Source organism: Panulirus ornatus, chromosome 14 (assembly GCF_036320965.1).
Source record: "Panulirus ornatus isolate Po-2019 chromosome 14, ASM3632096v1, whole genome shotgun sequence".
Classification (NCBI taxonomy): Eukaryota; Metazoa; Arthropoda; class Malacostraca; order Decapoda; family Palinuridae; genus Panulirus; species Panulirus ornatus.
The window spans coordinates 19,988,744-20,014,551 of NC_092237.1; the positions used below are offsets into that span (position 1 = coordinate 19,988,744).

The 25,808-nt window shown below is 42.0% G+C and overlaps 1 protein-coding gene across 3 annotated transcripts in view; it reads left to right on the top strand.

Moving 5' to 3' along the window:
• The window catches only part of LOC139753336 (zwei Ig domain protein zig-8-like), a 240,388-nt gene that overhangs the window by 123,100 nt on the left and 91,480 nt on the right, over positions 1-25,808 (top strand). For all 3 annotated transcript variants that reach the window (XM_071669688.1, XM_071669687.1, XM_071669689.1), the window contains exon 2: positions 24,730-24,836. In XM_071669688.1, the coding sequence (XP_071525789.1) occupies positions 24,730-24,836 (107 nt within the window). The remainder of the gene's footprint in view (positions 1-24,729; positions 24,837-25,808) is intronic.

Sequence of the window (25,808 nt, forward strand, 5' to 3'; positions counted from 1 at the left end):
ACACACACACACACACAGACCATTAACCATCAGTCTGAAGTGCAAGGCCCTTGGTCAGCAGGCATCTGTGTGTGTGTGTGTGTGTGTGTGTGTGCGTGTGTGTAGGAGGGTTATATGCGATGTTTGCGTGCCGTGTGTTTGGATTATTTGTGTGTGTGTGTGTGTGTGTGTGTTTCTCTTTTTTAAACGTTTCCTTTCTTTTTATGACTATTGCTATGGATATGAGAATAAGTTTGTTTGTCTATCTGTTTATGAGTCCGTCCGTCTCCCCATCCGCCTGTCTGACTGTTTGTGTGTCTGTCTGTTTGTCTGTACATCTGTGCTTGTGTGCCAACATGTACGAGAGAGAGAGAGAGAGAGAGAGAGAGAGAGAGAGAGAGAGAGAGAGAGAGAGAGAGAGAGAGAGACCTGGTTGCTGGCTATGTTTTCACAGACTGCACCAACACGTAGCCTGACACACATCAGAATGCAAACTTCCAACACAGTGTTCCAAGACGAGGATGAATATCCGTTGAAATTAAGCTTGAGAAAAAAAAAATCCCGTTTTCCTTGTTTTTACAAACACTTCCACTTTCCTTCTCATGTTTTGTAGACCTTGAGGATGTCTGTTCCTTGTGGTAACTTCTGGACAACATTTCAAGGTGACAGCCGGGAAAACATCAGAGCCTTGTAAAGCAAGACAGTCTCTGTTCCTGAACCTCCATACTGGACTGACGACGAGTCTTGCTCCGGATGGTTCTTCAGAGATCAGAATCTTAAATGGTGATGCCTTACAACAGGGATCTCCTGCGGTTGTTGTCCTGTCGCGCTGGCTTACGGAGAGCCAAAGGAAGAATATACGACAGGGCTGCAAACACGAGAAGCAAACGAGAGAAAAATCAGAAGAATGGATATTGATATTACAGACCCCACAAACGTTAGCTGAATCATACACAAACGAACGACCAACAGATATAGATCGTTATCCGTCTGATGGGCGACACTAGACCAAACACAAAGGTGGAAAGGAACCACAATATAAAACACAAAGGTGGAAAGGAACCACAATATAAAACACAAAGGTGGAAAGGAACCACAATATAAAACACAAAGGTGGAAAGGAACCACAATATAAAACAAAGGTGGAAAGGAACCACAATATAAAACACAAAGGTGGAAAGGAACCACAATATAAAACACAAAGGTGGAAAGGAACCACAATATAAAACACAAAGGTGGAAAGGAACCACAATATAAAACAAGGTGGAAACACAGAAGCACATGTCAGACAAGGACATAACACAATCTTCCTGAGTAGTGAGTCGAAATCGTCTGTACAGCAGCGAACAAAAGTTCTGAGACATGTCTGAATGAAATCTCCGACTCCCGCTACGCGTAATGGGAGACGTATGAACAAAGCTCCACCAAACACTCCCACTGGTTAGTGAGGGTGAAGGGAACTCTATAGAGCTCCTATCAAGCGTGCCCAGAGCATTTTTAGTCCAGTATTCTACTTGCCTCAACTCGGTAGATGTTTGAGCCAGTTTGGATAAAGTTGCTGCGAGTCCCCGCCTTCCTTCCCTAGTGTGAACTACTACTTACTGTACAGGATGAACGAATCTGCAATGCGTCGACCTTGTGTTACTTCCAACAGTTTGCTGCTGGATGATGGTTCTATATTATGTGAGCGAAGTTAGTCAGTACCACTGTCTTTGTGTGTGTGTGTGTGTGTGTGTGTGTGTGTGTGTGTGTGTGTGTCTGTCTGTCTGTCTGTATGTGCGTCTTTGTGTGTGTGTGTGTGTGTGTGTGTGTGTGTGTGTGTGTGTGTGTGTGTGTGTGTGTGTTTGTGCGTCTGTATGTATGTATGTTTGTCTTCATTTCTTTTGATTAGTGTTCCAGAGAGAGAGAGAGAGAGAGAGAGAGAGAGAGAGAGAGAGAGAGAGAGAGAGAATACTTACGTGAGAATTTCTGTACCACGACACTGAAATTTTTAATATCCATACGCACAGCCCTAGCTTAAGCACACGATGTTCTGGTATGAGGACGAGGATGGACGCACACCACAACAGGAAGGGATAGTATTGTTACATCTTTATATGAGGTTCCCTTCATATTCATAGTACCCGAGCTGTGGAAAATCAAGTTTTTTGGATTTCCTGATGAAGCAATTCGTCTGCCAACTTCTGGAGACGACAAGCTGAGGAGGTTTACAGCTCTCGTCTTTAAAGAATCATGGCCTATAGAAACCCTGAAGGACGTGTTGAAGACACTTCGTATCTTTCAGAACACCAGGCAGAAGCTTCCTTCACGTACTCGCTTACGAAGAGCCATATATGTAGATATACATATGAATATGCTTATAAACAAAACACACACACACACACACACACACACACACACACACACACACACACACACACACACAGAAATGGTAAATTAAAGGAGCACCATAAATTGACGCATGAAACAACAAAAAACAGCAGCACCGATAATGCAGTATGACAAATAAGACAAAAGATAAACGTTCGTGATACTAGATCGTATTCAAGAAGAAGCCAATAACGCAATGAATCCCTGGACATCCTACACGCTGGGTCATGGCTACTGTTACTATCGAACGTGCTTTGCCAGTTGGCATTACACCCTCCAACTGCTCATGCGCGATCTATGGATTTACTGTCACTCTTCATGTGTCTTTTCCGTCATGAACTGTAAATGAATGGTAGAAGGTTAGTGATGGAGCAGATGTGGTCACTGTGGCTGAGGTCGTTTTCTTTTATGTAAATCGATGTGTCTTACCCCCTGGCAACTTAGAGCTACCATAATTACTCCCTACTAGCGTAGATCTAAAAGGGTCAGGTTTAAAACATCGGTTTCTCATGGGACTGGCATACGTATGAAAGCCGTGTCCTGCAGTGACTGGGTTATCATACTCACGGTATGGACCGCTGAAAACCTGTGTATAACACATAACCCACTAGCCTGAGACTCAACACACTGACGACATCCGAAACTCTCTGGGAAAAGCCGTCCTAAGACCACTTACCCAGAAGATCTGTAACACACATTCATCAACATGGACGAGAGATCTTGTACTGTATACAGCCAATGTCTGACCAGTTTATGACACATGATCCACGGATTAAGAGACACCGTATAACCTTGGGGAAAATATCACCAGTTTAAGACTTATGTTTCAATGAATATAGATGTAATATAGCCTTTCAGGGAGTATGATTAGTGTAAGGCACATGATCAACATGGTTGTGACACTGTATATATAGTCACTGAACAAAGTGGAGAAGAAAAAAATGGTATCGTGCAAAATACATGCTCTTGGGGAGCTTCTATAAAAGGCATTTGCCTGGAGACCTAAAGAAAACGATGGGATGTCTGAGAAAACTACATTTTTCACTGAAACTGCTGCAGGCCATCGATGCCATAGGCGTCTCCTAAGCGGTGTGCGGCTGGTGGAAGTGAGGGGCTGGTGTCGGATGGGGAAGTGTGTTATCTCCGCTCTTGCTCATCGTTCACCAGGATAGATTCATATCCTACCTGAGAGTGTCAGGTTCGAAAGGAAAAAATCTTTTGTTTATGTCGACAGTCGTTGCAGAAAGTTATGAATTACTTAGAGATGAGGTGGACGAATGGAGCAACTTAGTTACAGTCAATGGATTAAAGATGAGCTATGAGCAAGAGAAATATATTACTGCTGACTGTATAGAACAGGAGGATCAGGAGGGAAACTTTTTGCGGAGCATAAATAATGTTAATAAAGAGGCTAAAAGGCGTGATATCAAATGAAGAAAAAATCGAGATAGATGTGAAAAACAGAATCTCCGGTTAGAACCGAAACACAGAGGCTATTTATCAACTAATAAAAGTTGAGGGCATCCGGCAGAAAGGTAACGATATATATATATATATATATATATATATATATATATATATATATATATATATATATATATATATATATATATATATGACTGGCAAACTTTCTGCAGATAGCACACACGCTGGAACTGACACATCCGATAAGAACTCAAAGTGTTTCAGGAAGAGAGAAATTTCCAATAAAAATAACGTAAAACTATGACCTATTTTGTTGACTATGTCGAGCATATCACCTTCCTCTCCATATCTCCAGCATCCTAGATCAAAAGAAGCGAGTCTTTGGACATCTTAATGAGATGATTCGTCTGCAAGTTTCTGAGGAACCAGCAAAAGGGGTTTTACGATTCTCGTAAAGAAAACGAACTCTGACACACATCCTTTGACAGCCGTGACTGGAGTCATGATGTGACTATTTACTGGGTAATTCCACAGGGTTCAGAAACCTCAGGTCTACTTGTGATCCCAGACGTGTGACTCAGAGTGTGTCTTGGTAGATATTATCTGGATGCAGTGGCTCAATAAAAGCCATAAAGGAAACGATTTTCAGAAGGGTGGATAGAAGAAGAAATCATAAGTTATAAAAACAAAAGCATGAATTATAAAGAAAAAGAATTATAGGTGAGGAGAGATATTTTAAGCTTAGATAAGTATCAGATATGAATGATATAAATGCAGACACGAAAAACCAATAGCCACAAACTAAAACAAGGGAGGCATGACGACAAAACTCCACTTGTAGGAATAAGCAGGAACAGTTGTTAACCACAGAAATCAGACGGCAGAGGGGAACTTAGCTGACATCTAATTAGTGTTTCAGTTGTACCACCTGACTGGTGGTACGATGAGAAGTTTAATCCATTCACGTCTAGTTGGGTGCTGCCTTCACTAATTGTTGGGTCTGGTGATGTCTGTGGTTGTCTTCACCAGTTGTTGGGTCTGCTGTTATCCGTGGTTGTCTTCACCAGTTGATGGGTCTGGTGATGTCCGTGATTGTCTTCACCAGTTGTTGGGTCTGGTAATAAAACTGACAGTTTGTCCCGCACTACTGGCGCAGTTCGACGGTAATTCTCGTAACAGAATGATAAATGATAGACAATAAAGATTGTCACAGCAGCTCTGTGTGTAGATATGTGTGTGCATTACTTCGTCTGTTTGTGTGTATATCCGTCATATTTCCAAAGAAGACTTTTTATGGGTCTGCTTTCGTGGATGCCTATATTCAGCTTGTGCGGACATATATACCAGAGTTTATGGGATTTTTAGACCCTACTCAATATCCTTTGAGAACATTGTGTCTCAAATGTTCCACACTAACCTCTAGTAACGGTTTCTTTTGCCCGTTATCAGGTGTTACTGAGGAGTCCACGAAGTTTCTTTGTAACGCTTATGGAGAGAAGCGTCACTGTTGCCCATGCTGCAGCAAGTCACCCGTATGGTAGGATCTCAGATTTCCCAGTTATGAACGGTTTCAGGATCATCCATAATTAATGGGAACGGGTGACTTGTATGCAATTCAAATACCATTAGGAATGAATAGCTTTCATTATAACTGTGCCAGAAATGTGAAGGAGAAAGAATGATATACACTTCTGTATGTGAGAACTATTAACCCCATCTAACAATGAACACATTATCCTGAGGTGCAATGAAATGAGTGGTAAAACAAGTGAAGTGTTACGAGACCCCAATATTGGATATGGGAATATGAACTGAACGTCATCAGAAGTGGAAGTTAATGATAATGAAAGGAAGGCATCTGTTTATGAAGGTACAGACTATGATTGAAGTGTGTTAAGTTTAGTTAGTTGAGATGTATTCTGAAGTACACTGGAGAGACAGAAGTAAAGACAACAGTATAAGTATTGGACCATAGTTAAGGCAAGTTGAGGGAAGATGGAAAAGTGTGATGTACGAGAATGATTCGGTTGACAGTTGGGGGAAATTAGCTGCTTCTTCCTATTTCCTGCCGATGGCAGAGACTGGGAAGGCAGCCAGATATTCTTTCCTGTAGCGAGTGGGCGAACAGAAAGATTGGTTGCATAGAATAAGCTAAACAGAAGTACGGGGTGACCACATACCCGTGGAGGAGGTGGCCGAGGTTTGTGACAAGTTGATGTGGACACTCACAGTGAGGTTCAAAGACAAAACAATTATTCCCTGTAAAAGTTTAGTAGCAACGTCGACACACAAAGTAGAAGAGAGTGATAGTGTCAAGAGGTATGTACGATTGAGGCAGCGTAGAATCAGGGAGGAAGATGAGCCTGAGTCATGGCTCAGTGCACGGCTGTCTAGACCAGGTTTTGCCCTATCATGTGTGGCCGGGAGGCGACGTTTAGAGATAAGTGCCATACTTCCCCCACCGACCAGGGGTTCTGTGATGACATCCTGCCCGTATCTCGCTACAGGCTTGCACTTGTCAACACTTACACCCTCTGGATCTATGAATCTCTCTCTCTCTCTCTCTCTCTCTCTCTCTCTCTCTCTCTCTCTCTCTCTATATATATATATATATATATATATATATCTGACCTTACCTCACCTTCCGGTCTTACAGAGTACCTTTTATCTTATCTGGGCCACCCGCAGCGCTCAGGAAGGAGGTCATGTCCGCCGGATGGGACCACAGGCCAAAAAAGTCTAGTGGTATTGCGTGTGTATGTTTATGTGGGGAGAGTACAGTGCAGCTGAGCAGTATGTGTTCAGTGTCTTCATTGTGGTGGTTGCATCATGAGCATGGAGGGCCTTAAGGTATGCTGAACCAGTGTGTGTAAAGTCTAAGGGATAGGGGGTTTGGGTTAGATGGTGTCCAGAGCATAGACGAGAAGATGCAACTCGTATTTAGTCTGGGGAGTGTTTAGTGCCTTAAGGGTCATATCGGTGTGTTTATGTTTCGTCCTGTGCATGTAGAGGATCTGTGAGTATAGGTTGCTATTTGGAGGTTTGTGGTTAGTTAGGGAGTGGTTTAGACGGGAAGTGTTTCGTGCTCTTGCAAAAAAAATAAAAATGTTTGTCGAGCACATTCAGGTGACATTGCACTTGGAGGATATTTGTTTCATTGTGTGAATGTCGAATATTTTTTTGTTGCAAGGCAGCAAGTGATTGTTCTGAGAGAGGTAGTAGACTTGTGGATCAGGTGTTTACTTTGGAAGAAAGTCTGAAAAATTCTTGGGAAACGAAGCAGAATTGTATGTAGCGTAATTCAATCTGGAGAAAGGGCATGGTAGTGCTGACAGATTTGCTTTATGGAAGATACGACGGATAGATTTGGAAATGAAAAGTTACTTAATGTAGTTAGGAGTGTTTACCGAAAGAGTAGAACATGTATACGAGTAGGAGTGGTTCCCGGTGAAGATGGATGGGTCTGAGGCAAAAATGTGTCTTGGTTGTTTGATTTGTTTATATACAAAGTTGTGAGGGGGATTATTGCTATAGTCTTAGAGCAAGGGTGGATCAGCAATATGCTGAGGATGGGGCGAGAATGGGAAGCAAATCCTCTGCTGTTTGCCAATAACATGTGTGATGGCAGTTTGCAGGGAGAACCTCCACACGCTGGTGACACAGTCTAGGAGAGCGTGCAAAGGGGAAATGTTGCAAGTTGAGTGAGTGAGATTTTAGATACGGGAAACCTGAAGGGGGTACAGTAGAGTGCTACAGGGACCTGGGAATAGATGCGGCAGCAGATGGAACCATGGAGGGGAGAAGTGAGTAACAGAGCAGAAGAGGAGACTCGCTGTGTTTGTGGAATGAACAGGTCAGAGTTCTTGTGGGTCAAGATAGATAAGTTTAAAGGTGAAGTAGTCCCGATAGTGTTGAATAGATGTGAATCGTTGGCCTTGAGTACAGAGAAAATCGTTAATATGCTTTATAGAGAATGCCTGTGAACAGTGGCGTAAGATGGGTTAATCATGAAAAATATATGTAGAATTAGGTGAGTTGGTGTTGCTTGCTTCAGAGGCCCGACCAGGTAATGCTAAGAACGTTCGAGCATACGGAAAGAGAGGGTGAGGGAGGAAAGATGAATGATGGTCCTATAACTCAGAAATGGAGGGAGGGAGGGGAGGATAGAGACGAAGGTAGATGGTTGAGGTGAAGGATGTCTTAGGATACTAGGGACTGAACATTCAGGAGGGCGAAAGTCATGTGTTGGACAAAGTAAATTGGAGCAATATGGTGTAGGAGGTGCGACATCTTGTATGAGTAATATAGTATAGTAAGTACGACATCTTGTATGTGGCCTTAACCAAGGTGTATTTATGATTAGGATAGACTGTGTAGTAATCTATGAGGCTTGGCGCTGGATGGCAGACTGATTTACTGGATTACATATGAGATCTTAACTGCTGGATCTGTTCGATACGGCGTTTGTTTGTTCGTAAAACTAACTCATTACGGCGGAATATATATATATATATATATATATATATATATATATATATATATATATATATATATATATATATATATATATATATATATATGCAACTGAGAATATATTTTGTTTGGTATTACTAGATAGGTTAGGTTAGGTTAGGTTAGGTTAGGTTAGGTTAGGTTAGGTTAGGTTAGGTTAGGTTAGGTTAGGATTGAGTATATTCTCTCAAAAAAGACTGAACTGTCAACTTATATGAAACAAGGGGAAAAAATGTGTAAGAATGGTGGGTTGGAAGTGGTTTTCCTTTGCCTCTTCAAGGAAGGATCTTCCGTAATTAGAACAGATTTATCCTCAGGCAAGTACTGTATTTTTTTTTCCCTCTTTTTTTCTTTTTTGTTGTGTGTGTGTGTGTGTGGGGTCGGGGATAGCAAGAGATTCCTGTATTCCTCATCTGTGGGGAAATTATATACTATTTATTGAGCATGAAGGCAAACGACATCTTCTCTGCGTCTTTAGTTAGATGATCAGATCGGTGTATCTGATTTTAGTATAGTTAAATATTTCACAGGGAAGGAACAAGAAGTATTGAGAAAATAACTGGGTGGCTCCTCCTATTCCCGTTTTCCTTTCCCCCACCAGCAGCGCGAGCGGGGAAGGTTCGCTGGAGGCTGAAAGTGACGGTCAGTGCTTCTTGTTTCTTCCTTGGAACCTGCAAGAGATTTTTACTATTTTGCCTCGGTTGTGAATGTCATCTTTACTAAATAATGTTTATGGTAATGGCCCGGGAGAGAAAGTAATAAGAAATATATTCTGTCATCTTTTATAACAGGCTCTGTCTGTGTTCGGAAAGAGTATTTCAGCAGAGAAAGCTTATGTTCAGCTATTTTAAGGGTGAATAGAATGCTCTGTCTTTCCACAACAGGAATATTTGATATTTTCATATATCTTAAGTCACAGAAAACGTGTTGGGCTTTTCTATAACCTTGATATACTGGTCGTTTGTAGACAGACGCAGATGTATTTATACTGTCTCGAGCCCAACTTTCATCAACTTCTGAATTATTTATTTATAAAACCTTCATTGTTCTCGTATCTGTGCAAAAGAAAATTTGAGAACTTTAGTCTTGGTCAGTCGTTTAGCAGCCAGGTTTGGCCACCTCTTCGGCAACCAGGAACAGCAAGCGACGCTAAGGCAGAAAAATTAATCGTTCCATTTCTCCAGTCTCGCTTCAAGGGAACGTTTCTTGCTCTACAACGTTTTTCATGTCTGAGTTTAGATCTTGGTTCTCAGGCCAAGACGTGTTATGGTACTTGGTGAGGTGTATGGTATGGTGTGTGCCTCAGTTATGGTACTTGGTGAGGTGTATGGTATGGTGGGTGCCTCAGTTATGGTACTTGGTGAGGTGTATGGTATGGTGGGTGCCTCATTTATGGTACTTGGTGAGGTGTATGGTATGGTGGGTGCCTCAGTTATGGTACTTGGTGAGGTGTATGATATGGTGTGTGCCTCAGTTATGGTACTTGGTGAGGTGTATGGTATGGTGGGTGCCTCAGTTATGGTACTTGGTGAGGTGTATGGTATGGTGTGTGCCTCAGTTATGGTACTTGGTGAGGTGTATGGTATGGTGGGTGCCTCAGTTATGGTACTTGGTGAGGTGTATAGTATGGTGTGTGCCTCAGTTATGGTACTTGGTGAGGTGTATGGTATGGTGGGTGCCTCAGTTATGGTACTTGGTGAGGTGTATGGTATGGTGTGTGCCTCAGTTATGGTACTTGGTGAGGTGTATGGTATGGTGGGTGCCTCAGTTATGGTACTTGGTGAGGTGTATGGTATGGTGTGTGCCTCAGTTATGGTACTTGGTGAGGTGTATGGTATGGTGGGTGCCTCAGTTATGGTACTTGGTGAGGTGTATAGTATGGTGGGTGCCTCAGTTATGGTACTTGGTGAGGTGTATGATATGGTGTGTGCCTCAGTTATGGTACTTGGTGAGGTGTATGGTATGGTGGGTGCCTCAGTTATGGTACTTGGTGAGGTGTATGGTATGGTGGGTGCCTCAGTTATGGTACTTGGTGAGGTGTATGGTATGGTGGGTGCCTCAGTTATGGTACTTGGTGAAGTGTAAGTTATGATGTATGCCTGTGTTATGGTACTTGTTGAGATGTATGTTATGATGTGTTATCATAGTCATTGCGGTGTACAGTATAGTGTGTGCTTGTGTTATGGTAGTGGTTGAGGTACATGTTGTGGTGTTTCCATGTATCATGGTAGTTGTTGACGTGTATGGGATGGTGTCTAATGTGTTATGGTAGTTTTAAAGCTTATCGTGGTGTATGTGTGTGTGTGTGTGTGTGTGTGTGTTTTATGGTTTTTGAGGTATATGGTGGTATGTGGACATATTATGGCAGATATGTGACTGTATAGTAACGAATCGAACAGCAAGAGTCTCAGTGTAGAGCCAAGTCACCAACAACATTTTATCTTTTTTTTTTTTTTTACATTTAGACAAAGAACCATTTAAGTTCTGCTTCTTTCGTAGTCCTATTTCTTTCGCTTGAAGGATATTTTTCATGTATATTTTTATCTGTGCCAAAAAAATGACTTCCCTTGTTTTGTTTGGTTGTAAAGAAGTAGTCTTGCAGATGTTGTTAATGATATACTGCCCAGGTGTAGCTAGAGCCCCTTACCTTAAGATGACCAGTGCAGGAAGGGTACAGTTTAACGTCCTTTTCTGTTGGTTTGGAGATTCAAGCTGCGTTCATGTCGCTTGGTTATCGTGCTATATTGTGAATGATCATAATGGTGGTCTATTTAGCCTCTGGATCGTCATCTGACATCGTGGATGGACCTGTTATTCGATCATTTTTCACAAGTGGTCTAACTATGTGTCTGTTTCTGTTCATTGTGAGAAGGTAAATATACTGTTTTGGCTGTTGTCATACACATTTATGAAAAAACGTTTTGTTGATATGTTATACAATGAATATATAATCAAATGAAAATATAATCAAATAAAAAGGAATGTAAGTTGAAGATAAAGGTACTGAAGATGATGCAAATATTCTGCAGTGAAATTTTTTTAGCTTTGCTTGATACGCGATATGCGATATCTAGGAAGCTGAAAGAGAAAGATATCGTAACGTTGATAAATCATACACGTATACATAGTCATCCATATATTTACTGATATATACACATATGTAGATACTCACACATATAAGACTTGAAGACCCATGAGTGTTAAAGTCGTTCGTACTGACCTAACTGGTAATTACAAATAGGCTATTACAAACACAGGTATTCAAGGATAGGCTATTGCAACTTAGGTAATTAGAAATAGGTTATAAAACATAAACAGCCTTAAGGGACAGGTAGGTTACGAATGTAAATTCCTCACTCTATATTGAAGGAATGCAGAATCACAAATTAGCACTCAGAGAAACGCACATACTCACAGTAAAGCATGCGTACACTGCTCATACAAACAAACATAAAAAGAAAGTGACACACACACACACACACACACACACACACACACACACACACACACACACACACACACACACAAATGTACATATCCACTAATACAGAAACACCCTAAGTAAATAGATAGATAAGGATAAGTAGATGATAGATAAATGAATCATAACGAAAATACGAGGGAATCCCTGGCCTTCATCAGCCTGGGAGGTTGGGGGGCTTTCGGAAGCCCTGAGGCTACGAAGTTAATTCCCACAACAGGTGCCCGTCTGCTCTGGACCCATCACTGGAAATACCAACCCAGTCAAAGGTAATATATAGATCATGAACAGGCAAGTGAACAGATAGATCCATCTCTCTGCCTATCTGTATCTATCTATCTGTCTGTCTATCTATCTATCTTCTGAAAGCCACTGAAAGCAATCAGTGTGGTGGGGAGGTGGAGCTCCAGACGAGGTGTGGCAGCTGGTAAAGGAAGTCAGAGAGGGAAGGGCCACCATAGCATTCCAAGGAGAGGAACCAAGTGTCCGTTTATAAGTAACACAAAAAGTTATGATGATATACGGAAAATGAAAATGCCAGACAAAGGATCTGTCGGGGAAGGAGGTCTAAGAAAACTTAAAATGAATATGGTATGATATGTATCTTGTTTCGTTCTACGAACGACAAGAGTAGAGATAATATGTTATGATGAAATAGAGATAAACGATTTTGAAAAGGAACAAGAAGATAAATTTTTCCTTATCTAAAGAAACATAAAAGAGACTCAGAAATGATAAGAATCCGTATGGAAATATCGAAGTTCGAGAGAAGATAATGGGTGAAAATGCGAGACAATACTGGGATAAGGAGAAGCCAAAGAGGTGCTTGAGTATAAATGAGAGGAGTAAAGGTCTGCAGAGAGGATTACTATGGCCTTGACCATGGGAAAGTCACACATTACGTGGATGAGAGGAACACTTAACCCAAAGTGGACTGTGTCATGGTTTGGAAAGATCAGTGACGGTAATGAGCAGCAATGTAGGTAGAGAGATGGTAGTGACAGTGAACAGAAATGATAACGCAATTAGATAAGCTAAGAGGATCATGTGTTTGGGTTGCTAGCACCACAGGGTGTAGGAGAATGAATGAAGGCAATATGGGAGATATGATACGGAGTCAGAGATAGATTATAACAAGAAAAAGCTGGCTGCGTAAGTCGATCCATCAGTGGCTAAGATGAGAGACGCCTGACGCAGCAGAAAACTTGTGCAAGAAACTACTGAGGAAAAAATATATATATCTCAAGTGTCAGGGACGAAAATACTGTGGTGAATGTTGGAAATATTGCTGAGAGATGGGAGAGGGACTGATAACATCAGACATGTGGGAGAGGTTAGATCGCTTGCAGGGAAGGCAAAACACCCCAAGCTGAGGTGACTTGAGACCGTTGGTAAAAAGAGAAGTATATACGCTGAGGAAAACATTGAAGATCATTTTTTCCCAAAAGAAAATTAAAGGATGAAATAGAATAGAATAACGTAGATGAATGCATAGATATATAAGAAGAAACGAAGTTTTTTGAACGGTCTTACACATCAGTTGGGTGTTGGTGCTGTAATGGTTCATCCCCTCTACATGTGCCACTAGACCTACTGTTATTGGCTGGGATGTTGTTATCGTCTGGTGGCTTGCTGGGCCCACCACTCAACCATCCAGGCTGGGGTGTTGTATCGTCTGGTGGCTTGCTGGGCCCACCACTCAACCATCCAGGGTGGGGTATTGTATCGTCTTGTAGCTTTCAGGGCAAACCACTCAACCATCCAGGTTAGGGTGGTGTATCGTCTGGTGGTTAGCTAGGACCACCACTCGACCATCCAGGTTGGGAAACTTAGAGTGGGACATTTTCTGACTCAACGTTATGTCAACACTAAGAGTTTCAAAATAGTTTACAGCAGTTCCTGTTTAGCCAGTGAGATTGTTAACGTACTCCGTTTTCTTTCTACAAATAAATAGAGAATGGTTTAATGAATTCACTCAGCCATTCGGTTAAAAGTACACAGTTGAGAAAGTATATAATTTGGGAGCTCATAATCGTAACTAGATAATCACTCACATAAGAACTTAAGATCAAAGTGGGGCTGGATACTTCTACGCTTGTGTTATGAACATTAGCGAAGTGTTTCTGCACATGAAATTACGGAGCAAATTTTATAGTTTATACATTATATATTTAGTGGTGATTCGCTGAACATTACGTATGCAAAGTTACATATTGGTTGAAGTGTAATAGTACTGAGTTGACATACATTATGTATTCAGTGAACATAAGATGATATAAAGTTACATGTTGAACTGAAATAGTAATGTGTTGGCATATGTACTTTATAGTAACATTAAGTGATTCATTTTTTCATGCTGATTGCGTAATAAGAATATAGTAGTAAATATACACATGACTATGGGAAAACTAAGCTATATGCTTGCTTAGCTGTGCACTTGTTCTTGGATTGTCTATGACATTTACAGTTGTAGGTATGGGACAGTTCTTGTGTCTGTACATCACTGGTTGATACAATGTGATTGTAGTGACGGACCTTGGTCAGGCGATCACCCCTCTGAGACCTCCGGGAAATTTTTGAACTGGCTGTGGTCAGCTGGGTGGGTCACAACTCCTGTGGTCAGCTGGGTGGGTCACAACTCCTGTGGTCAGCTGGGTGGGTCACAACTCCTGTGGTCAGCTGGGTGGGTCACAGCTCCTGTGGTCAGCTTGGGTGGGTCACAACTCCTGTGGTCAGCTCTGTGGGTCACAACGTCTGTGGTCAGCTGGGTGGATCACAACTTCGCATCTACCAGTTCACTGGTTCACTATTTCACATCTCTAATTTGTATATCTCTTTCGCAATCAATTTGTGTGAAGATGGGAGGTCGAATCAGACGCAATCGAAGCATCATGCTGGGGGAATGGGGCAGAGAGAGAGTTCATGTCGACATGTGTGTATGTGTGTGTGTGTGTGTGTGTGTGTGTGTGTGTGTAGAGAGAGAGAGAGAGAGAACGTCTTAGGAACAAATGGGTTTAGCTGAGGCTCTCGTTTGTTTGTCTCAAGATGAGATAAACTCCAGCCGTCCGGTGTTTCATCTTGGGAAATGTTGCAGTATACTGCACGTATGGTTTCTTGTCTCATTTTACGTCGATGTTATCGTCTGCCACACCAGCATCTCCGCCAAATGAAAGATATGCAGAACGCCGCTCGGAAAATAAACCCGTTCCTGGAAACCTTCACTGACTGATTGATGGACGCGCTGTGTCATCTCAGGATAACAAGTTCGCTCCGGGTCCTATTAGGGCAGCGGGGAATCTTCGTCTACTTTTTCCCTTTGAATGATATCATGGAGGGTCCTCATCTTTGGAGAGAGCCAGTGTGTTCCTTTTTCTGGCAGGGGTCCAGGCTAATGGCCTACCCACATAGAGAACTGGGGACATCCAGTCTTCCTCTCTTGAACCAATATCACTCCGTGTGGCCAAAGTATAGCCAAGACCAGCACCTGTCCTCCCTGGTGGGAGCGAGTCTACATCATCAGGAGGAACCATTAGGAAGGAGGAACCATTAGCGGAAATAAGACTGGGTGAAGCGACCGGTGATAGATGGCCTAGTTTCACTTGCTCACTCAGGGCGTCATCAGAGATCATATCCGAGGAAACTCTTGGCTGTGCGTCCGTCCGAGCTCTGCACCTACTGAGACGGTGTCCACATCATCCTCCGGCCTGGGGCACGTAAGCTGAGAGAAGAGGACACATCCTCAGGGGAAGAAGGCATCGAAACCACCCTTGACACAGTCCAACTCGACACCTCCAAATCCTGTAAGGAAAACTGTGGCTAACTCTGACTCTCGTTCTAATCTTAAGCTTCTTTACGTTCAGTATTTGATTACTGAGTAATGGAGATATGTTTTCTTTTAGAAGAAAGAATTACGCAAAAGATGTATTAGGTTGAAATAAAGTTTTATTCATCATGAAAGTATTAACAAGAATACTGTGGTATGCTTTAATGCAGATGTGCTCTGTCCTCTTCAAATCCAACAATATAATCTCACGTTTACACACATATACACACACAAGAAAGAAATTCTAGGCGTGATGGATCCGGCAGTTATGACACAGCTGCCGACATAAAGAAGTGACCCTCCCCTGAACATGTTATGACGAAACCGGTAGTTGTGACCCAGCTACCGACATAAAGAACTAACCCCCTCATTGGGTGTGATGGAGTCGGTAGTTATGATCCAGCTACGAACATAAACAAGTTACCCCCCCTGAACGGGCTATGGTAAACAGAAAATGTTGTAACAAGGCTGGCGCTGTGTTGTAAAACCCACTGTATATCAAGATCTTCTACATCCATATCTCTCAGTAAACATGTAAACTTTCAGGGAATAAACAATATAGCATGATTGTGTAAGTTAGCGAGAAAGAGAACATTTTCTCTCCTCAACAACCTGACGTATGGATCTTGAGCATGAAGAACCATCTGGTCCATGGGGATATGACCAGGTAATGACCACCACCATCATCACTGAAACCTCTGTAACATCTCCATGTACCTGAAGAGTCTGACATCTGGGAACGTAGTCTGACATGTACGTTAATTTTCTCTTTTGTGACAAGTGAAGTGAGTGTAGAGCAAGACAGCTGCAAATATATATCATTCTTATCTATTTTCTTTCATTATTTTCTTTCATTATTGATAAAAGCAGGTACGGAAATTATTACTGTATTTCTGAATAAAGAAAAATGAATCTAGCTGACTCTTATACTGCAATTTTTTTTTTTCATGAATTGAAACCAATATAAAAGTTGCTGGGTTCGAGCTCCACATTATTTGAAAGTCAATTTAGGATGGAAGCGGGGACCAGTCACAGGCGAGTGTTTGATCAGTAATAAAATGTATCATATTGTGTCAAGGTCAATGGTCGTGATGCTGTGTGACTCTGGAACCACTCCTGGCTGGCGCTGTTATGGATGACATATTGCTATAACCATGTTATGTTTCAGTGGTCATGATGGAGAGAGAGAGAGAGAGAGAGAGAGAGAGAGAGAGAGAGAGAGAGAGAGAGAGAGAGAGAGAGAGAGAGAGAAGACTGCCATCAGTCCTTTTCTAGGACAAGAATACTTGAGGTACAGTTCTAGGAGCATTCACTTCCCCCTTTTCTGCTACCAGATATAAATCTTCAATATGTCCTCATAACTATCCTGATATTCCTCTGTAAAGACCCTCTCCTCCCTAACTCTCCCGCGCTTTCCTATCCTCATGAATATTTCTTACTCAAGATTCTCAGCGTCGGTCATGAACACACAATGGAAGCAATATCCGCCTCCCGGGACCACCATCAGAAAACGGGATACTCTGGTACGCTAAGTAACTCGTCTGTGTTGTGGTCGCCGTTTTCTCTACGCGACTTATATATAGTACAGCATTGCCGTCAATGGTCCTCATTATCTATGTCTATATGCAAGCTCCTCCACTCGTCTTGTAGACTCAAGTACCACTCCCTTGTGTCAATAGGTGGCCTCCATCTCTTGTCACCCATTCATGGCCTCTACAGTCCTCCCATACGTCCCTCATTGATAGATATACTCGATCTGTTTAAAGGGGATCCCAGACACCCGACATATTTACAGCTTTAGTGCGTTTGTTCCTTTCATAACGCAAGTCACCTGACTGGAAGTGATTCTGATCAAATTTTCTAAAGCGTCAGTGTTCTTTGTTTATTTGAAAGTGGGTATTTTCTAGTAATGGATAGATCTCAAGGCCCCCAAACCATTATATATATATATATATATATATATATATATATATATATATATATATATATATATATATATATATATATATATATATATATTCGTATGAGTCCACGGGGAAAATGAAACACGAAAAGATCCCAAGTGCACTTTCGTGTAATAATCACATCATCAGGGGAGACACAAGAGAGGAATATAACAGTCAGTTGATATACATCGAAGAGACGAAGCTAGGACGCCATTTGGTAAACATGTGATATATATATATATATATATATATATATATATATATATATATATATATATATATATATATATATATATATATATATATATATATATATATATATATATATATATGCTGGGGTTCTACCGCGATCAGTCACTTTAGCGAAGCTCTATCATCATGACGAAACATCAAAAAGCTCCCTTCAAAAAAGTCCATCGTTTCCCTGCTGCTAAGAGTAGTTCAGCCTCAGAGCAGAAGAAGCCCCTGGATGAGGGTGCTGATGTTGTATCATGATGATAAAAATGATAATAATTAAAAATGATAACCCACGACCCTCTTTACAGGATTACCTGCAGCTTTAAGGTGGTGCTACAGTTAGAAGCGGAGACGAGATGGAATTCTTAGAACCGAGATGTATTGTGACGAGATTGTACCACGTTCTGTCGACTTCCCATGATGCAGCCACTCATTGTGTAACTTCAAGCAGGTGGAGTCCAGTAATACCATATATATATATATATATATATATATATATATATATATATATATATATATATATATATATATATATATATATATATATATATATGTATATATATATATATATATATATATATATATATATATATATATATATATATATATAAGCTTTGACGAGGATGAGCAATTTAGTCCGAGACTTGAACATGGAGGCTCACAAATATGTATTCTCGTTATCTGCAGTAACTATAAGGAAGACCAGTGATTGCAAAAATAATAGATTATATGGCCCAACGTAGACAGATCATGCCATTTAGTGGCATGAGCCACAGCGTCTGCATACCGCCATCTTTGTAAATAACTATGTGCAGTTTCGTCAAGTAGTCCGTCTGCTCTGTGACACAAGAAGTCCTTCTAACACCTGTCAGCAAAATACTCACCAGACTGACTGGTCCTTCCTTCACCTCACCGAGATGAATGGTCCCTCAAGCTTCTGACACTGACGAGTGTCTGTACCATCCCTTCTCATGGAGAAGTGATCACTCAAGAAACAGGAGGCCACTCTACCCTCCAGAATGAAAAGAATCTGATCACTTTCAGGACTGGCAATCACGACTGGTCCCTCCAACTCCTGACAGAGACAAGTAGCTCCTCTAACCCCTGGTATTGATAGGCGGACTCTCCATCCTCGACGTGCATAAGTGGTTGCTCCCTTCTCTAGCATCGACAAGAACTGCTACCCACCTCTTGCATGGTTATGACCTCACCAGTTCTCTTGATGAGAACTGATTACTAGTTCTGCTGGCATCATTACTCCCACATATCATATGATCCCTTCCTGCGGGCACTGCAGATCCCACCAAGCTCTTCCATCGAGAGATGGTTTGTCAGTTGCTAAGTATTCAGAAGTAATAATCCCGTCCGAAGATGCCTGAACTTGGCTTGGTGAAATTCAAGGAAGAGATCCATGGTGCAGTGAAGCTCTAGGTAGAGATCCGTGGTGTGGCGCCTCCTGATACAACTATCAACAAAGTGGTCCGGGAAAGCTCACTTCAGACTTCAACCTGCAGTTGAGGCCGACCTTACTCGCTCCATTTACCAGGGAGCGTCACCTCTCCCCTGTCGTTCCTTTAAAGTGGAGTGCGACGACAAAGGATTGTGTGGGAGCTATTGAATGCCCTGTTGAGAGGTTCGTGGGGTGCGCCATCGATCTTCAGATTCCGTGTGAGTAACTGCGAAGAAATGCAGGTCGCTGTCACCTCCTGCGGTCTAACCCTAGGTCTATAATGTTGTGGGCTGTACTAAGTAACGCTGCTGTGTGGTCATGGTTCAGGAGATTGATCTTTCTTGTGGTCTAAGACTTAAAGATATCCTCCCTCAAGATGTATTGTTTATGAAAGCTCTTACTGTTGGTAGAGACTTTGGTAAGAGACTGGTAGAGACTAATTTATATAATTTACTCTTTCGTCCATCTATAGAGCTATCAAAGATGTAATTTCAGCACGATATCCATCTACATGAAAATGTCTTAAACGTATATATATATATATATATATATATATATATATATATATATATATATATATATATATATATATATATATATATATATATATATATATATCAACGGAAAGGATACAAGTGAATCCTGAGTACTTTTGTGTATTACGACATCTTCAGAGGACTAGTTACAGATAGAGTATATACATACAATACAGGTTATGAATACAGAGCCGCGGGAAACATGACATGGGATCAAGTCCTCTGAAGATGTGGTAATATAGGAAAGCGCTCAGGATTCACGTGTTTCCTTTTCCTAGTGTGGTGTCTGCATAAGTATAAAAGTAAACACTCTTCAAGAAGTTAAACACAGTGAGAACAAGAAAACAGAAAGGACAAACAGAGAGGAGAGCGGATGAGGAAGTGGTAACAGGTAAAGATGTGAGCTGGAGATGGCGTGAGTATCCTGGCTCGCTACTGAATATGTTAGATGACATGGAGGCGGACGTTGGTCTGGGTAGAGATGTTATGTGAAGTGAAAAAGACACAGAAATGGTGTCTCCATAGCTCGGCACGTTGTTGGTAGAAATTGTTCCTGCCACCATGTCTGTACCTAACCTGAGGCGTTTGGTCCATTCACTTATATTTCTAGTTTCGGTGTGACCATGAAATCATGTTTTTCTGAAACCCTAGAATAATTAGATTACCCGACGAATATCATTCTCACGTCATCGAGTAACAGAGTGCTGGTAGGGTACTTGAATAGTAAAGTTAGATGTCCAGTGAGAGTTGGCGCTTGTAACGCCTCCTACGCTTTGTATATCTTCCAAGGTCAAGACAGCGTTGTAACCAGACGGTCTTTATGAGCCATAAACCCGGTAATGTTACTGTGGCTGTTGTAACGTTACCACCAGGGTGGAAGGTTAGGTCTCCTGGTATTATTCTTTATGTACACGTTGACACAGCAACGCCATCCTCCGCAACCCTACCACCCTCCACTACCACACAACCTTACCACCCTCTACTACCACACAACCCTACCACCCTCCACTACCACACAACCCTACCACCCTCCACAATCACACAACCCTACCACCCTCTACTACCACACAACCCTACCACCCTCTACTACCACACAACCCTACCACCCTCTACTACCACACAACCCTACCACCCTCCACAATCACATAACCCAACCACCTTCCATTACCACACATCCCTAACACCAACACAACCACATGAACCGACAAACATCCACAGCAACACAACCCTGCCACCCTCTACAACCACACATCCCTACCACCTTCCCTAGAATCACAACTGTACCATACTCCACATTCACACAACCCTACCACTCTCCACAGCCACACAACACCACCACCCTCCACAATCACACAACCCTATCACCTTCCACAACAATACATCCCTACTACCTCCTTCAGAACACAACCCTACGGTCCTCCACAATCATAAAACTTCACACAGACTATCATTGTCCAAAAGCAAACAATCTTCCTACTCTGTACAATAGCACAACCTTACAGTCCTCCACAACCACACAACTCTACCATGCTCCACAACCTGACAACCCTACTAACCTCCACAGCAGCACATCACCACCTCCCTCCACGATCACACAACGCTACCACCCTCCACAGCCACACAAGCCAACCACCCTCAGCAACCCAACCCTACTACCCTCCAAAACCACACAAGCCTGCCAGTCTCCACCACCACAGTCATACTACCCTCCAAAACCACACAAACCTGCCAATATTCACCACCACACACTCCTATAACCCTCCAAAACCACACAAACCTGCCAATATCCACCATCACGCAGTCATACTACCCTTCAAAACCACACAAACCTGCCAATCTCCATAACCACACAGTCATACTACCCTCCCAAACCAAACAGAATTACCCCCACCGACGACAATACAGCTCTGCCACCATAGTCCTAACCCCCCACCCCCCCACCTCATAACCACATTACTCTACAATTTTCCACAACCACACAACGCTAACACAGTCCACAACCACACAACCCTACCACTCTCCACAACCACACAACCTTACCACCCTCCACAAGCACAACCCTTCTACCCTAACATTCTACATACTCACACAATCCTCCCACCCTCCACAACTACACATTCTTCCCACCCTCAACAACAGCACAATCCTACAACACAACTCTACCACCCTTCAAAACCACACAACGCTAACACCCTCCACAACGACACAACCCTACCATCTTCAGCAACCACCCAACCCCACCACCCTCTACAGACAAACAAACAAACCACCTTTCACAACCACACAACTTCACCACCTTCCACAGCTACCCAGTCCTCCCAACCTCCACAACCACACAACCCTCAAGTGAATTGCCGCAGTGTTAGGTAGTTTAACATGCCAAAGCGCCTCACCCACGGGAGGAGGGTTCTCTCTCGCAGGCCATGTACTTCTTCCACGAGGACATGGTGGTGCTCCAATCCTGGAGGCGACTCTGTTCCTCCAGAAGCCAAGCTGGATAAGCAAGAGAGACTCGAGGAATAAATCTATTCATCCCTCTATTCTCTGGATTCCATCACGCACATTTTGGGCCGGAAAATTGTGTTGTTCTGACCAAGTTATGAGGTGACAGTAATGTTGATTACCAGGCCTGATGCTTCTCGCCTGCTGGACGAATGACCGCGGAACACGGCAGGTTACCACAGCGTTACCACACTCTACACATAACCCACACTGGTGTCACACTGTACAGAAAGGATTGTGTTGTAAATAGGTGATTCGATGTCCAATTTTTCACCCCAACATCTCTCATTTTCTTCGTTAAATCTTAACGTAGAGAGATGAATTTTCAGTACAGTTTTCTTGTACTAGAATTATTGATGTTATACAACATCAGCTGTACTCAGCAGATTAATATAATGATACATCCCAGGAGAACAAGATGATGATAACATTAGTTCCTCCACTTAATCATTCATTGTAATACGTTCATGACCAGCAGCAGCAGCAAGTGAGGGAGGGAGGATCTCCTGTACCAGGGGTAGGTAGGTACAGCGGCTGGCCGCCAGGGGAAATCAATCTGTTGATGACATTATGAACGGAAACCAATCACTGATTATCATAGTTTTTTACGGTGTTTTACTAGTGTCTGCTCTTGATAGCAAGATTGTTATCCAGAATTGATTTGACTGAGAATTATATCACAAGAGACGATGAATTGGCAGTCATTTACACGGACAATGTAGTGACTAAGACAACATCCATTATATGAATTTATATTGTGATAATAGCAGAGACAAGTTTTTAGTTCCACGGTTGAGTGGACTTAACTCCTTGTTTTGACCCTCCAGCTTAGGAACAATACCATTGCTTCACGACAACGGGCAACGTTTCACTGTCGTCTCACAGGACAGAGAAACGCCTGGTCTTCCCTCAGTCTGGTAATATCTAAATTGTATTAACAGCCACATTAAAGGTAACTATTTAGATCATATAGTATAAACAGCGACGCTAAAAAGTGTCATTATCATCATCATCAACTCAAACCTTCGTGAGGATAATTAATACAAGAGAATCATTTATGAATATACTTTTCTCACTTACAGCCTTTTGTTGCTCGAATAATAATTTTCTAATGTAACTGGCAAAGTCTGAGAACAAGTGTGAAAATTCTGTAACGTATTGTGAATATGGATGGTACAGATTTCGGCTTAATGACCCATTTACCCTGACACCCATCAAGGTCTACAACATATATTCAGTTATAAGGATTGAAATGCAGTCCTAACTAACGGGGTGTCAGGGAAAGGCATATCTAGTAAGAAACAGAAATATGAAAAGAAGTAAAAGATAAAAATCATGATTGGCTTTAGGGAAGACATTTAGATTTCAGGAAAAATAATGATGTTTTAAGTCTGGGGTGGTCATATAGCGAGGTTCTCTTAGGTATAGTGTAGGTGAAATGTATCGTCTTCATTCTCATACTTTCGTTGTCTCTGAAATGGGAACTCAGTAAGGCCCGACATGGTACCTGGTATGCTATAAACCTACGATGATGTTTTTAAGGTCTAATGTATGGGTTATAGAGGCATTTAACATGGTGATGTGTTTATACAGTACATCACCGAGAACCCTCTAGTGGCCTAGCTCATGTTATATTCTTGGAATATATAAGTAAAATCCTTTAAGATAAGAAAAAAGAAAATCTTCATTTACAAGAGGCATTCGTTCCGCTGGAGTGTGTGTGGTCATGATGCCGACGCTGGTATGGCCTGTGGTCTCTTGTGGTGGTTGGTGGGTAGTGTCCGTCACCTCCTGAAGCAGTTTACTGAGATGGTTGGTGAACGTCCCCAGGTGAGTGAGGGGCTGTATGGGATGAGGCTGGGTAGGGGTGGTAGACATGACAGCAACTACTCGTCGCTAAAGGTTTGTACAGACAGATGTGGAACGTTTCATTTTGCTTACCGTCAAGAGGAATCGAAAGTGTTGTAACAGTAGACAAGACTTACTCCATCAGCTGTATTACTAGCTGTCGTTCCTTATTGACCTGTCCACAGGCATTTGAGATCTGGATTTCCAGTAGTAAGTTCCATATTTACCTCTGCGTCCCTTCCATTAAAGTTTTGTTTTCCTTCGCTAGAGAAAACTGTTGGTAGTTCCGAAAGAAAATAATGGTCCAATAAAAAGACCCGCCACGTAGGACATACAGTGAATGGCTGGAGATTTACCGAGGCAGAGCGTGTGCAGTGGCACAGCCGGGGCTGGCAAGGGTATATATATATATATATATATATATATATAAGTTAATGAGAAAACTATGAAGACCAGGGAATGCGTTTGTACATGGATCTCTGGTTACTATACCACACGTTACAACTACAATTATAAAAGTTTGATTTATGTCTTAAGTATATATGTCATAGCGTTATACCTTGTCCTGATATGGTGCCACTCACGAACATTGTCTCATGTTTATCTTTGTCTTTTTTCAGAGCAACGACGAGTCTGGTCAGGGATACCAACAGCTGGTGGCTAGTGGCTCTGGTGACGGTACTAACGTTGGCAGGCCTGCAGAGCGTCACTACAGCCTATGTCTCTGGTGGGTTGAGCTATTTACCTTCTCCCATGTTACCATCCAGTTTTGTGTATATGGTATGTTTGAAGGTGTTGATGCGGAGGTTCGCTTGCTGTCAGCTGTCGACCTGTGGTTTGTCTACTAATTTAGGGCAAATTGACAATCCCCTCATGGTTTCAGCTCTCTTAGAAATTTACTATGCACAAAATTTCGGTATAGCGTCGTCGTTTAAGGTGACGCAATAACTTGATGGCTGATTCTTGAACTAATAAGCAATTGTATCGTCATGAGACAATTTTCTTTTCTGTAAGAAGAATAAACGTGTGTGGAGACAGCAGCCTTATCTCTCACTCCAGTCTGACGAAGAAGACATTTATTTTCTTGTTTCACTCTTTCTCTAGCAATTATTCCTTCACTTCTTAACACTGACAAAAGAAATGGTGAAGAAAAAAAGACGTAAGAAAGATCTCGCCTTCGACTCTCTGAATTACCAGATGGCTGCGGCCAGTGACTTTAACAACCGCTGGAGCACCGAAGTCTCAACGAGTCCCTCTTGAACATCCAGCTACACGAACTTCCCAGATCAACCAACCTCTTGTGTTAAGGTTCCCTACACAAACTCTTCTCACGTCTCTTGACATGACTTTTTCTGAGACCCCCAGTGACCCCGTACAAACCGTCTGGTGTGTCCCTCCCTAGCAGTAGATGTCAGGTCTTCCCACTGCTAGATAGCAGTTGGCTTAGCTTTTGTTAATATCCGGAATTGAAATCTTTCTGGCTTGCAGGTTTCTTTGATACATATATATATATATATATATATATATATATATATATATATATATATATATATATATATATATATATATATATATATATATATATATATATATATATCTTTTCTTTTTCTTTCAAACTATTCGCCATTTCCCGCATTAGCGAGGTAGCGTTAAGAACAGAGGACTGGGCCTTGAGGGAATACCCTCACCTGGCCCAATT